This window comes from Crinia signifera, chromosome 3, assembly GCF_055691185.1.
Source record: "Crinia signifera chromosome 3, ASM5569118v1, whole genome shotgun sequence".
Lineage (NCBI taxonomy): Eukaryota > Metazoa > Chordata > Amphibia > Anura > Myobatrachidae > Crinia > Crinia signifera.
The window spans coordinates 28,518,981-28,534,278 of record NC_139219.1 but is presented as its reverse complement, the minus strand read 5'-3'; the positions used below and the strand labels follow the sequence as shown (position 1 = coordinate 28,534,278).

Sequence of the window (15,298 nt, the reverse complement as noted above, 5' to 3'; positions counted from 1 at the left end):
CCGGTGCACACAGGAACGCTATGATGGCTGTGATGTAATTATATGTCACTCCATTCCTGCACCGGTTCTGTAACCTGCTCCTAGCTCAGTATCCAGTGCACACAGGAACATTGTGATGTAATTATGTGTCACTCCATTCCTGCACCAATTCTGTAACCTGCTCCTAGGTCAGTATCCGGTGCACACAGGAATGCTGTGATGGCTGTGATGTAATTATGTGTCACTCCATTCCTGCACCAGTTCTGTAACCTGCTCCTAGCTCAGTATCCGGTGCACACAGGAACGCTGTGATGTAATTATGTGTCACTCCATTCCTGCACCAGTTCTGTAACCTGCTCCTAGCTCAGTATCCGGTGCACACAGGAACGCTGTGATGGCTGTGATGTAATTATGTGTCACTCCTATTCCTGCACCAGTTCTGTAACCTGCTCCTAGCTCAGTATCCGGTGCACACAGGAACGCTGTGATTGCTGTGATGTAATTATGTGTCACTCCATTCCTGCACCGGTTCTGTAACCTGCTCCTAGCTCAGTATCCGGTGCACACAGGAACGCTGTGATGGCTGTGATGTAATTATGTGTCACTCCATTCCTGCACCAGTTCTGTAACCTGCTCCTAGCTCAGTGTCAGGTGCACACAGGAACGCTGTGATGTAATCCGGTGCACACAGGAACGCTGTGATGTAATTATTTGTCACTCCCATTCCTGCACCAGTTCTGTAACCTGCTCCTAGCTCAGTGTCAGGTGCACACAGGAGCGCTGTGATGTAATTATATGTCACTCCATTCCTGTACCAGTTCTGTAACCTGCTCCCAGGTCAGTATCTGGTGCACACAGGAACGCTGTGATGGCGGTGATGTAATTATGTGTCACTCCATTCCTGCACCGGTTCTGTAACCTGCTCCTAGCTCAGTATCCGGTGCACACAGGAACGCTGTGATTGCTGTGATGTAATTATGTGTCACTCCATTCCTGCACCAGTTCTGTAACCTGCTCCTAGGTCAGTATCCGGTGCACACAGGAGCGCTGTGATGTAATTATTTGTCACTCCCATTCCTGCACCAGTTCTGTAACCTGCTCCTAGCTCAGTGTCAGGTGCACACAGGAGCGCTGTGATGTAATTATATGTCACTCCATTCCTGTACCAGTTCTGTAACCTGCTCCCAGGTCAGTATCTGGTGCACACAGGAACGCTGTGATGGCGGTGATGTAATTATGTGTCACTCCATTCCTGCACCGGTTCTGTAACCTGCTCCTAGCTCAGTATCCGGTGCACACAGGAACGCTGTGATTGCTGTGATGTAATTATGTGTCACTCCATTCCTGCACCAGTTCTGTAACCTGCTCCTAGGTCAGTATCCGGTGCACACAGGAGCGCTGTGATAGCTGTGATGTAATTATGTGTCACTCCCATTCCTGCACCAGTTCTGTAACCTGCTCCCAGGTCAGTATCCGGTGCACACAGGAACGCTGTGATTGCTGTGATGTAATTATGTGTCACTCCCATTCCTGCACCAGTTCTGTAACCTGCTCCTAGCTCGGTATCCGGTGCACACAGGAGCGCTGTGATGTAATTATGTGTCACTCCATTCCTGCACCAGTTCTGTAACCTGCTCCAAGCTCAGTATCCGGTGCACACAGGAACGCTGTGATTGCTGTGATGTAATTATGTGTCACTCCATTCCTGCACCAGTTCTGTAACCTGCTCCTAGGTCAGTATCCGGTGCACACAGGAGCGCTGTGATAGCTGTGATGTAATTATGTGTCACTCCCATTCCTGCACCAGTTCTGTAACCTGCTCCCAGGTCAGTATCCGGTGCACACAGGAACGCTGTGATTGCTGTGATGTAATTATGTGTCACTCCCATTCCTGCACCAGTTCTGTAACCTGCTCCTAGCTCGGTATCCGGTGCACACAGGAGCGCTGTGATGTAATTATGTGTCACTCCATTCCTGCACCAGTTCTGTAACCTGCTCCTAGCTCAGTATCCGGTGCACACAGGAACACTGTGATGGCTGTGATGTAATTATGTGTCACTCCCATTCCTGCACCAGTTCTGTAACCTGCTCCTAGCTTGGTATCCGGTGCACACAGGAGCGCTGTGATGTAATTATGTCTTCCTTCCTGTTTTCAGTGCACAGATATTGAATGATCAGATGGTAATAAATAATTTACCTGGTGCTTTTAAAAAGAAAACACCTCAAACGCCAAACCCCCCACTCGCGCCCCTAGAAGCGCCGTCTACTCCTGCTGCCACAGATGAGATCATCGGCTCTTTCTCTGAACATACAGGAATGAAAACCAGCTGGGCTCTCAAGTGAGTTTAAACATTCAATAATATGATAGTTCATTTAGGTGTCCTTGCAGCTGAGGACCCAATAACAGTGACCGTGATCCACAGCCGTAACCTCTACTGACCACGGTAACAGGCCACAAGGTCACGGGAGTGATTGCTCATCCAGGAGGAGATCTACTTAAGGTGCCCATACATGTTGCGAATTTAGCATGCGTTTTGTTGTTCAAAACGCATCGCATTGGTTAGAATGGCACTGTGTACCTACCTGCGGGGATGCGATGCAATGCGCATCCCCGTGAGTACAGTATTGTATAGCATAAAAAGTATCTGCAGGCAGTACTTTTTGTGCTACTTCGCATCGCATCACTTTTGGAGTACATGCGATGCGATGTCCATTAGGTGACTATTATCTTAAAATAAAATCGCATCCCCTACAAGTGCCAAAATCGCATGGCACCTTCAAGTTCAAAAGGCACAGCACAGAAAAATCTCAACGTGTATGGGCACCTTAAATCTTGGAGAGAGGTAAAGTACCAACCAATCGGCTGACTGGCTGGTTCTTTATCTCTCTCCAGGATTTAGAACAACCGCCCCGCAATCCGACCACTTACACCTCGAATCTGAGTGACCGGTTCGGTTTTACTGACAAGCGGATTTATAGACTGACCATAATCATTATTACGGATCAGGTGGAGTATCTCTTATCCAAAATGCTTCTGGTCCTGAGCATTTTGGATAACGGATTGTTACGTATTTCGGAACATTTTTATATTTTAATTGGGTATCTTGCATTTATGTTGTACAAACACATGAAATAAACACAAATATATATTACTTGTGCATGAAACAAGGTTTTAAAACTTGAAACAAAGTTTGTGTCCTATCTCAGGCACTGAATTTAAAAGCCAAGCAATCGTTGCTTGTTCAGGTTTCATGGTCCCCACAGGATGACATCGGGGTTGTAGGCGGATCCAGAGGACCGTGGCAGCAATCAGAGAAGCTTTCATGATTTCCCAGGATGCACAGCTCCTCTCCCCTATAACCCCGCCTCGATACTCAGCTCCTCAGTTTTTTGTTGGTGCCAGCAGGAAGCTGGAGCGCCTTTATTCAGCAGGAATTGCCTCAGGCAATCCCAAAGAAGCTTTTTTTACTTTTGCACAGAAACTTCTTGTTTCATGGCAGCTTTAACGCTGCCGGGCTGACTGCGCTGTCAGTCACACTGACGACAGTGCGGCAGCTCCATCACCCCTGCCAGGGCTGAAACTCCCTCACCACCCTGGTCAAGAGGGGTATTGCGGCTGAGGAGGAACCCAGCACCTAGCACCGCCAGACACCAGAAACCTCTGACAGCATGGCCGGGAACACAGGGGTAGGTAAGGCTCTCTATGAGAGCGCAGAAATCGCTGTCTTGCTGTTCGCCGGGGAAACGGGCCACAGCAGCTGGGGTGGACACTGCTGCTTTCATCAGGGACTCCACTAGACCACTGGCGCTGCATACTTGCGCTGGTAGTGGATATCCAGCACAGAGGAGGCGGCACCAGCCTGCAGTACCTCCCCCAGCTCTTTGGGCGCCGAATCTCCCTCAGGTTTGCCACCCAGAAAGCTGCTTTCACTTTCCCTGCTCCTTCAGAGACCAGCGGCCATCTTCAGCATCACAGCTCGGAGTCTCCTGGAGTGCGGGTACCGTCTCCCCTGTAAAACCGTCCACAGCTGTAACGCATTTACAGGCACCCATATCCCACTGGTTTACATAGAACATAGAGGTTGACTGAGGTGCATTGCCTAAGGCTCCCTTACACTTGTGAGATTTTGTCAGATTTGACCCAATTCAGATGGATTGGGCCAATTTATCTGACAAAATCTGATGTGCCTGATGCTGTAGGACCCGATCTATGTTTCCGTGCGCATTGGTTCTAACCAAGAGATTATAGGATAAATCTCAAGTCAATCAGGTCCAACTTGTCCCTCAGACAAGTTGGACAAGTGTAAGGGGGCCTTAATATACTTTAAGCGGTATTGTGTGTGACTAAATGCTAGCCCGTTGTTTCCTCTGTACATGCTTATACACTGGTCCAATTTGTCCTGTGGACAACACCAGCGGGGGATCAGTTTTTACTCCACCCTGTTCCTAGTTCCAAACCCAAATGGGACTTACAGGTCCATACTAAATTTGAAGGCGCTCAACAAATTTGTAAAAGTGCCCAAATTCCGCATTGAAACCCTGGAGATTACATGGTCTCCCTGGACATACGGAATGCTTATCTACATGTCCCCATCCTTCCTTCACACCAGATTTCTCAGGTTTGCGATCATGTCCCGCCACTTTCAGTTCCAGGAACTTCCATTCGGCTTGGCCACTGCCCCTCGGGCACAATTTCACTCACGTCCTCTGCAACGTTTTATCCTTCGGAAATTGGACAAACAACATCAGCACATAAGGACCACATTCATGGCACTGACTCCAGAGGTTTGGATATCTCTCTGTAGGTGGCTACAAATCTCTCACCTGAACCAGGAACGTCCATTTTGGTTCACAGATTGTTTTCTCCTCACTACAGACACCTAGCCTACGAGGCTGGGCAGCGGTAGTAGAATCCCGGTCCTTGCTAGGCATATGATCCATTTCAGAAACACGCCTGTCCATCAATGTTCTGGAGTTTCGGGCAGTGCGCAACGCTTTAATTCGCTCACAGGATCTCCTCAAAGGCAAACCTGTGCAAGTCAGGTCAAAAATGCCACAACATCCAGCTGAACGTTCCTTGGATGTAGTTAGGGCCTAACTATGTATAACCACACTGCGTCTATCAGGAAATCAGACACGCTCTTTGTCCTATATGGTTTTCATTAAAAAAAGGACTGGCCAGAGAACAAATGGTTGCTCGCTGGATACGTATGGTAATTCACGCACATTCCACCAGATCGGTAGGTCCATCATGGGCGGCACACCGCGGGGCATACGCTGAACAACTGTGCAAGGCTGCAATGTAGTCATCTGTTCATACAGTCACAAAGTTCTATGCATTTGATACGTTCGCCTCCCAAGATGCTTCCTTTTGGTCGTCGGGTCTTTCTGACACCTCAGACGGGTACCCTCCCTTGAGTACTGCTTTCGGACATCCCCGAGTCACCCTGTGGGGACCATGAAACGCGAAGAAGAAAACAAAAGTTATGGTAGACCTACCTTCGGTTAACTCTTTCTTCGAGGTTCTTGGGACCCACAGGGCACCCACCCTTATTTAGTCCTGAGGTGTTTCTTTGTGATACACAAAATGTAACTTCCATGACCTTAGTTATGTCTTCCTTCACTCTATGGGCGGTATTCAATGAGCCTGATTCGCCAGGTTTTTATGGTGAATTTGTGCTGTTTGGCGAATTTCTGACTAAAACGGTGAATCACCCTATTCAATGACCAGTTGGCGAATACATTTGAAGGTTTTGGTCACCATGATTCACCGAGCAGCAATCGCTATCTTTTTATGGTGAAGTGGAATGTGAACTTTTAAAATAAAGTGTTCTGTTTTTTACATTTGGTGTCAAAAAATCAGGAATTTTCTTCTGAGGAGGGGCATGCTATTTTTATTCATGTGCTGTAAGCACATGAATATATATTTAATTTTAAAAATAATATTGTTTTTTTTTTTTTTTTTTTACACAGCAGCCAGCAGGTGGCGCCAGAGCAGAGCCGCTCATTACATATTCATATATTCACTGCACGATCATTACGATCCTGTGTAGTGAATATACGCTTGCCTGCTGGGACCCCCGGGGGGGAAGCCTGTGCTGCCTGGCACCTGGGGAGCACACCTAACCCCCCACAAAGGTCTGGGCTAGGCAGAGAGACTACCATCTCTCTGCCTGGCACCGTCCTGAGGCTCCCTGCGGCAATCGCCGCAGGAGCTCATATTCGCCTGTCAGGGGCAGCGAGCCCCTGACACGTTGAATACCGGAGCCCGCTGGCTCCGGAACGTGGCGAATGTGCAGCGAATCCTAAAAAGGATTCGCTGCACCTCGCAGGGTATTCACATTGAATACCGCCCTATGTATGTGTGAGTGCACTGGAATGCTCTGGTCATCTTCTTCCTTTTCCGCTTCCTGCTATTGGCTGGCTAACAAAACTGAGGAGCTGAGCATGGAGGTGGGGTTATAGGGGAGAGGAGCCGTGCATCCTGGTAAATCTTGAAAGCTTCGCTGATTGGTGCCACGGTCCTCTGGATCCGCCTACAACCCCGATGTCACCCTATTGGTCCCATGAACTTCGAAGAAAGAGGGTTAACCTAAGATAGGTCTACTATAACTCTTGTTTTTCTTGCACAAATTTAGTACCAGTTACATATCCTGTCCCCGGCTGTGCCAGTTACATATCCTGTCCCCAGCTGCGCCAGTTACATATCCTGTCCCCAGCTGCGCCAGTTACATGCCAGTTACATATCTTGTCCCCAGCTGTGCCAGTTACATATCCTGTCCCCAGCTGCGCCAGTTACATGCCAGTTACATATCTTGTCCCCAGCTGTGCCAGTTACATATCCTGTCCCCAGCTGCGCCAGTTACATATCCTGTCCCCAGCTGTGCCAGTTACATATCCTGTCCCCAGCTGCGCCAGTTACATATCTTGTCCCCAGCTGTGCCAGTTACATATCCTGTCCCCAGCTGCGCCAGTTACATATCCTGTCCCCAGCTGTGCCAGTTACATATCCTGTCCCCAGCTGTGCCAGTTACATATCCTGTCCCCAGCTGTGCCAGTTACATATCCTGTCCCCAGCTGTGCCAGTTACATATCCTGTCCCCAGCTGTGCCAGTTACATGCCAGTTACATATCTTGTCCCCAGCTGTGCCAGTTACATATCCTGTCCCCAGCTGTGCCAGTTACATATCCTGTCCCCAGCTGTGCCAGTTACATATCCTGTCCCCAGCTGTGCCAGTTACATATCCTGTCCCCAGCTGTGCCAGTTACATATCCTGTCCCCAGCTGCGCCAGTTACATATCCTGTCCCCAGCTGCGCCAGTTACATGCCAGTTACATATCTTGTCCCCAGCTGTGCCAGTTACATATCCTGTCCCCAGCTGTGCCAGTTACATATCCTGTCCCCAGCTGTGCCAGTTACATATCCTGTCCCCAGCTGTGCCAGTTACATGCCAGTTACATATCTTGTCCCCAGCTGTGCCAGTTACATATCCTGTCCCCAGCTGTGCCAGTTACATATCCTGTCCCCAGCTGTGCCAGTTACATATCCTGTCCCCAGCTGTGCCAGTTACATATCCTGTCCCCAGCTGTGCCAGTTACATATCCTGTCCCCAGCTGTGCCAGTTACATATCCTGTCCCCAGCTGTGCCAGTTACATATCCTGTCCCCAGCTGCGCCAGTTACATATCCTGTCCCCAGCTGCGCCAGTTACACATCCTGTCCCCAGCTGTGCCAGTTACATATCCTGTCCCCCAGCTGTGCCAGTTACATATCTAGTTAAGAAATAAGAAGTACATTCTGCAAACTATGATGTGTACACCCCCCTGCCTCTAATCTGTGTAATACCGGAGTCATGTTATTTGATTAATGCTGACTTATCTGCACAGGTGTCTGCAAGACAACAACTGGGATGTGGAAAAAGCAAAGAGAGTATTTGATCTCTTAAAGGTAAAAGTATTTTCCTAAGCAACGTTTTATCGCTGATATTCCCAATATGGGCATGCAAAGGGAACCAACGCCACTTTACAGCAGCCCAGAGCAATAATATTCCAGGTCTTAATAACTTAACAAAAGTAATGCACTGATTAGTTTACGCTCTTAATGGTATGGTAGGTTGTCCTGAGACCCTTCCCTCTAAGACCCTTCGCTCTGGTGATAACATATGTCAGTGGACCAATAGATGGTCCTCATCCACCTAGGACAGGTCTGGCCAAGTCCCAGCATGCACTGCCACAGTTCTGCTTTTAGAGAAGGCTAAACTCAGGATGGAGCATGCTGGGATGTGTAGTTTCACAACAGCTGAATAGCCACAAGTTTGCCAGGCCTACCCTAGCAGAACCAGGTCCTCCTCCTTCCAGAGATGGACAAAGACCCAAGCTCCCCGCACCATCTGTGCATGAGCCTTGGGCTTATACAGAAAAGTGGATCTAATGCTAGCTTACGGGTGAGCTTTTTGGCATCCGCTGCCCTGGCATGGTAACCAGATTATTGGTGCTTTGTACAGTTGGGTGACACGCCTTTAGCATACAGTGTGCTCTGCTGCCCAGGTCCTGTACACAGCATTGCAATTGGAGTTTCATGGCCAATTATACCCCTTTTACACCGCCGCAAAAAAACTTTTTTCCCCCTGATGGACCCGGGTCAGCGGCGGTGTAAAAGGGGTCAACCCATGTCCATTTACATGGGACTTCTACCCAAGTCCTGACCAGGATGGAACACGGAAAGGACCTGGGTAGTGGGCAGTGTAAACAGGTACGCCGGGTCATCTGACCGTTTACAACAATGGGGGAAGCCCAACTTACGGACCGCAATATCCTACGGTCAACATGGAGGTTGGGCAGGAGTGCACACAGCCTCCGCTGCTGTCTGCGCAGAGAGCAGCGGTGGCAGGGAGGAGGTGCATAGAAGCCTGTGTGCGGTATTCATTCACCTCGTGGGGCAAGGAGGTGCACGGAGTCTGGGGGCAGCCCAGCAGCTTACCTTGGTGCTGGGCTTGCCCCCAGCGCGACGATCAGCGGGTCCGGCACTAGGAGATGATGTCATCTTCAAGAGCCACCCCAGTATACACTGCAGAACGGCACCACAGTGTAAACTGTGCAAATCCTGGATCGGACCTTGCTTGGAACCGTGTTCCAAATACCGGGTCGCATCCGGAATTTTGGTGTAAAAGGGTTATTACTTGTCCCTTATTTTTTTTGATGATATTTAAATAAAATAGATGTATAACCACAAGAAAAATGTGCTCGTTACAACATAGTAATACATTGCTCAGTATAATTATATACATGTTTCGCAGCTCATTGTCTCTCCCCTTCCACAGGAGCGGGGCTGCATCCCCCCAGAGGCATTCGCCAGTGACGAGTGCATCCCTGACATGTCCGAGTAACCGTTATCACAGACATTGGCCTCGCACACACCCCGCTGGTTTGTTTCTTTGGAGATTCCTGATTTATTTTATTATATTTTAAATGTTGCAGAGATTTGCAGACTATCCGGAGCGAATGTGAGTGGTTTATGTTACATCACAGCAGAATAGCGCAGAGGCGTCAGTAAATGTGGCAGCTGGGAAATTGGTTAGTGTGCGGTAGGGTTTTAGGCGCAATCCACTTTTGTATTAAAACAAGTGTTCTGTTCCATGTGTGGTCTTGTGTGTTTATGGTAAACTCTGGCAGATTTTACTAGTGATGTATTCTTGGTCTGTAAGATCTGTGGGATAGAGGCGGGAAGAATTACAGGGTCATACGGATGGTGTCCTCCTACACTGCGGCTTCAGGCACACCAAATAGCCCCCCAGAGTGCACCAAGTCCCGCGGGGACTCACCGGCGCTGAGCGTCTGTTTTGTGGTTCTTTAGTAGTAATTACTGTGCGGTAAAACTCATGGCCGAGTGGCTTTGGTATACTTTTTGTTGTGTCGTCATTGTGATGGGCTCAGGGCTGGATTAAGGCTGGCGGGGGTGAAGGGGCAGGCATTTAAGTTGTAGGGGTGGGGTCTACAAGTACAAATGCTACCATACACACCTGCACATTCCTCCCCTGTTACAACACCCATACAGCCCACTCCACAACCACACCTGGACCTCTGGAGCAGAATGAATAAAATTCAGGTTGCATTGTGATTGGAGGAGAATCAGGTGACCGTACTATGCAGGATGACCATGGGGAGCACATGTCATATAGTCAGGCTGTTAGTGTTTGCATTCTAAGAGGAAACTGATACTACGTTTAGACCAGTGGTCAGGGAACGGGTAAATGACTCCAAATGGGTAAAAATTTAATTCCTGGGGGTAATTGACGGTCGCACTGCTGAGACACAGCCAGGCATGCATATGAATCTATATGCATGCCTGGCTGTGTCTTGTCAGCGCGACCATCCATTACCTCCAGCAATTTCATATCATTGCATATAGAATCTATATGCATGGCTGGCTGTGTGTGTGTGTGTTACAGTTTTGTAGTGTACAAGGACGCAGTGCAGCGTGCCAGGCCTTTTTGTATAACACACTTCCCTGCGTGATGCCCCGGGTCCCGCCTCTAAGTCTGTCCGTTTCTTCAGTAGAGTCGACTAGTTGTGCCACCTCGGCAGTGTGCAGTCCATACTGCGCAGAGTTTCTGTCTAGGTATACCCATCTCTAGTCTAGGGGAAACGTGCACCGACTATCACTGTATCATCTTGTAATACTGACACTAATAGTTGCCTGGACTTCACATTATGAATAGCTATACCACACACAGAGGTAGTCATCATCAGTGGCTGCCAGGCAGTGTACCGTACTAGCAGGATATATTATCAATTTTTGGGGGTACAGTGTGTATGACAAATGATTTCCTTCCTTTCAAATCAAGGGTGTAACATCGGTGTATCTAAATATATTTAGGGGTAAAAGGTAAAAAATTGTTCTGGTTTAGATTGATAGTATGAAACATCCACCTTTTACCCACCATTTATATGCTGGATTATTTTGCTGGGCGCGGTTCTGAGCCCCCTCGTTATTTCCAAGCAGATAACTGGGTCAAACATTTCTACCTGGTAATTTGCCTTTCAACACGGGTCCTTTTCTAGTGTGAACAGTATAACCCGGGTTGACATTCCTGTGGTTTTAACCTTGTTTTAGTCCCAGGTTGAAGACCCGGAATGTTGACCCCCTTTCACACTAGAAAAGAACCTGTGTTTAAAGTCAAATTTCCGGGTAGAAATGTTTGACATGGTCATTTCTTTGGCAGTGAGATCAAGGTATGAAAAGACAAATGCACCAGTTTTTTTGTCACTTTAACGGACATCTCCATGTCCCAAATTATTTTTACAAAAAATCCCTGGCAGAAGAATAGAGAAAGGCTTGACTGAGTAACTGTTCCAATTGGTGGAGGGTATGGGACTCCTCATGCTCGGGGTAGTAATTCCACTGGTAAGGGGAGGGGAGACACACTGGGCCCAGCAGGTGACTCTCTTGGTGGGGTTTGTAGCCCCTGAAGGATGAGACAGCAAAAGGCTGTTTAGTATCCATTCCCAAGGAGCGGGGAAATGCTGGGACTGAGTAGATTGCTCCCATTCCAGAGGTTCATAGCCGCCGATGGGGAGACAGCGAAAAGCCCAGCTTAGTACTGTAACCTTGGGATGTGAGAAACACTGGGACTGAGTAGATTGCTCTTCCGAGGGGGTCTCAGCCCCTAAGGGAGTCAATAGAAAAGCCCATTGGAGTACCCATTCCCATGCCAGGGGTTGGAACGGAGAAAAGCTTGGTCGGACCCTGGCTGGCTGCACTGTGCCCCAGGTGAAACTCGGGGTGCCGGAACATGCACTGGTGATACTCATGTCACTATGCACAAGTATGGCACTTGCACTGCACACTCTCCCTTTAGGTTACCGCTGCACGACCTCACCCTGGGCCTTCTGGCTGGGGTAGGACAATTTTTCACACCCCCACCACGGCCTTCTGGCTGGCGTCTCTATTATTTATTTCTTTTCCTTCTCACTTCACATTTTATGTTAGTTTACCACGTTTTTTTATGGGCTGTGTGTACGACCCTTATGGGCTACCCACTCCTCATGTACCGAAGCTCTCTCCTTTTGGGAAAGACCCACCCGCCCTAACTCTTCCGGGGGTTGAGGGTCTCTCTGAGCTCCGGCGAAGAGGACCCACCGATGCTTATTTTCCCTGCTTCGGCCTTATGGCTGAGAGGGATTATGGGAGTAACGGGGCCCTTCTCCTTTTGGAGAGGGTCCATAAGTACATATGCCCCCTATGCATGGGCGCATATGGTCACTGCATTGGGAACACACCACGGGCTCCCTAACAAAAAAGGACAAGAGACCGCTCCGTGCTGGAGGTTACTCCTTGCAAGCATCTGCTTTGTGGTTTCCCTCTTGCCGGGGATTACCTGGGATCAGGATATGATGAGAATGTTGGTATTTATTACACCACACTACAGGTAAGAATAAGGGGAATACTTAGTTACAAGAAGCACAATGAGTGCTAGAATTTGTTAATTATTACAAGAAAGCGCAGGACTTTATGTTCCTGGCAAACAAACTCCATGAGTACGACGCACCGCTGGTTACAGGAGGAACAAGCCGATGCAGCCTGATAAATTCTCCTCCTCTCTCTGGATGGAGATGTTGCTGGATACAGGGCGGGCAGCTTCCTGCCTTCACTACATTAGGCCCAAGACACCCCCCTGTCAAGCATTCTGGCTGGGGCAGGGGGGTGGGATATGGGGAAGTGGGTTGGTTGTGGTAGGGGATGTGTGATGAATAGCAGGGGCATAAAGTGGGCTGGCTGAGACAGAGGGTGTGTAATGGGAGTAGGGGGGCATAGAGTGGGGTGGCTGAGGCAGGGGGTGGGTGACAGGTACCGGGGGCATAGAGTGGGGTGGCTGAGGCAGGGTGTGTGTAATGGAAGTAGGAGGCGTAGAGTGGGGTGGCTGAGGCAGGGTGTGTGTAATGGGAGTAGGGGGCATACAGTGGGGTGGCTGAGGCAGGGGGTGGGTGACAGGTACCAGGGGGCATAGAGTGGGGTGGCTGAGGCAGGGTGTGTGTAATGGAAGTAGGAGGCGTAAAGTGGGGTGGCTGAGGCAGGGGCTGTGTAATGGAAGTAGGAGGCATAGAGTGGGGTGGCTGAGGATGGGTCTATGTTATGGGAGTAGGGGGCGTAGAGTGGGGTGGCTGAGGCAGGGGCTGGGTAATGGGAGTAGGGGGCATAGAGTGGGGTGGCTGAGGCAGGGGGCATAGAGTGGGGTGGCTGAGGCAGGGTGTGTGTAATGGAAGTAGGAGGCGTAGAGTGGGGTGGCTGAGGCAGGGTGTGTGTAATGGAAGTAGGAGGCGTAGAGTGGGGTGGCTGAGGCAGGGGGTGGGTGACAGGTACCAGGGGGCATAGAGTGGGTGGCTGAGGCAAGGGGCACGCATGATTGCAAATTACAACTGAAAAGCTCTCAGTGTGTAACATTCTTACTGGCTGTGGAACTGGAGAAATTGTTTTAACACCCAAAATTCCAATGATGCTCTTAGATGTACCATTTCATTTTAAGCAAGTCCAGTTCCCGATAACAGTTAGTTTTGCTAGAACCATAAATAAAGCACAAGGTCAAACACGTAATGTAGCTGGAGTTGTACTAGGTGGGGATGGTTTTCCTACGGCCAACTTCGTGTGTTACATTTTTATCTTTTTGTACTCACGTCTGAAGGAAAAATTACAATTGTGGTCTTATTATTATATACAATCATCACGGTTACTGTACCCGTGAGATGCAGGAGTGGGTCGCTAGTGCGTTCTAAGCTGGAATGCAGATCTTACAGGGAAATTGGATAATTGTAAGCTGTCCGTTCCACGCGTGTTGTAGAAACATCTGCCCGTGGCCTCACTATTTTGCAGCTGGCATGAAACTACACATCCTAGCATGCTTCCCCTGGTATAGCTCATCTGTGATTTCTTCACCACTAGAACCACGCTCCGGTGCCACGGTGCAGAAGACCACCTATATACAGGGCTACTCCCCACTACAACCCATAAGCAGTGGTGCCCGGTGCTGTAATCTGCACCATAAAAGATCTCAGGCTCTCTCGCTCCAGGTGGGAAACTTCATTCCACTCCACCTGCTCATCAGGATTTTCAAGCTGTATAACTGTCCTAGAACCAGGGTCTCAGCACACCCCCTTCCATTAATCATGGTTTCAGGATGCACACTCCCTGCTGGGGTCTGTTCAATCTCGTCGGAAGAACGGTTGATAATTGCCAGCAGTTACCTATGGTGGCGACATACGGAACCGTGCAGCTGTTCTGTGTAATCGCATTAGTAAATACTGTACAAATGCAACAAATGACTAAAATAAAAGGAGAAAATTCTGTCTTTAATGAGGATAAACTTATTATTTATAAGAACTAAATTTACAGTGTATGACATCCTTATGGTGAGACATTACACAAACGGATGAGATATCAAAACACATGAAAAATAGGAAATATACAGAGAATTGTCATTTTCTTTTTTTTTTAATTACGATTAAATATATTATTCCAAGAGATTTTCTTCCTTTAAATTGCACTTGTACTGCGTTACTGGACAGCTAAAAGGCAGTTAGACAGGAAAGTCCCAGGATCAGAACTAGCGTCATCGCCGGAGAGAAAACATCGGGAAGAATGATCTACCAGTAACCGTTGCTGCTCTTCCTCTGCAATCTACATCCAGTGTCCTGTGATCTTCTGTCCCGAAAAACAATTCTGTACAGAACTAAAGTCACCTGTCACTTGCTAGTTACAGCCAACAGCTGGCCTCCATTACCTGTAATAACTTGAATTTAATTCCCACCAAGCATCCAGATCGTTCATAGACCGGACCGTTGACATCAACTTCAAATAATCTAAAAAAACAGCTGGATTTTATCAGACGTCACCGTGTTCTTATTCGGAGTTGGTCTAGAGGTGGAAATTGACCCAGCAGACCACAAAGAGATGCCAACTTTAAGTCTTTCTACATTATATATGCGTCCCGGAATGAGCCAGTTATGTCTATGGTCCAATATGGTAGTGTGCATTTCTAAGATCACCTTAATAAACGGCCAATCAATGGGTTTTAGAAGCCGGTTTGCATCCTTCAGCCATTCCAAAAAAAAAAAAGTCCCAGCAGAACCAGCTTTTTACTGATTGCTCAATAAAATAAAGTTTTCACACACACAAAAAAAACCTCCTCTGCCTTAAAAAACAAGCCAGTTCTGTAATACATAGTATCGTCTGAGTCCATCGATTTTGGTGTGCATTTAAAATTCCAAGGGTGATTAGGCCTAAATTAACTTTTGCATATAATTCCATTTAACATCCAGGTTTCACC

General features: G+C 48.3%; 1 protein-coding gene across 4 annotated transcripts in view; it reads left to right on the top strand.

Moving 5' to 3' along the window:
* Window positions 1-9,612, top strand: part of LOC146063288 (nuclear RNA export factor 1-like) — a 60,124-nt gene extending 50,512 nt beyond the window's left edge. For 3 of the 4 annotated variants that reach the window (XM_083175538.1, XM_083175539.1, XM_083175540.1), the window contains exons 20-22: window positions 2,136-2,318; window positions 7,866-7,926; window positions 9,299-9,612. In XM_083175538.1, coding sequence (XP_083031664.1) covers window positions 2,136-2,318; window positions 7,866-7,926; window positions 9,299-9,364 — 310 coding nt within the window. In that variant the 3' untranslated portion in view covers window positions 9,365-9,612. The remainder of the gene's footprint in view (window positions 1-2,135; window positions 2,319-7,865; window positions 7,927-9,298) is intronic. The other variant, XM_083175541.1, reaches the window with a different exon arrangement.
* Window positions 9,613-15,298: the final 5,686 nt, after the last annotated feature.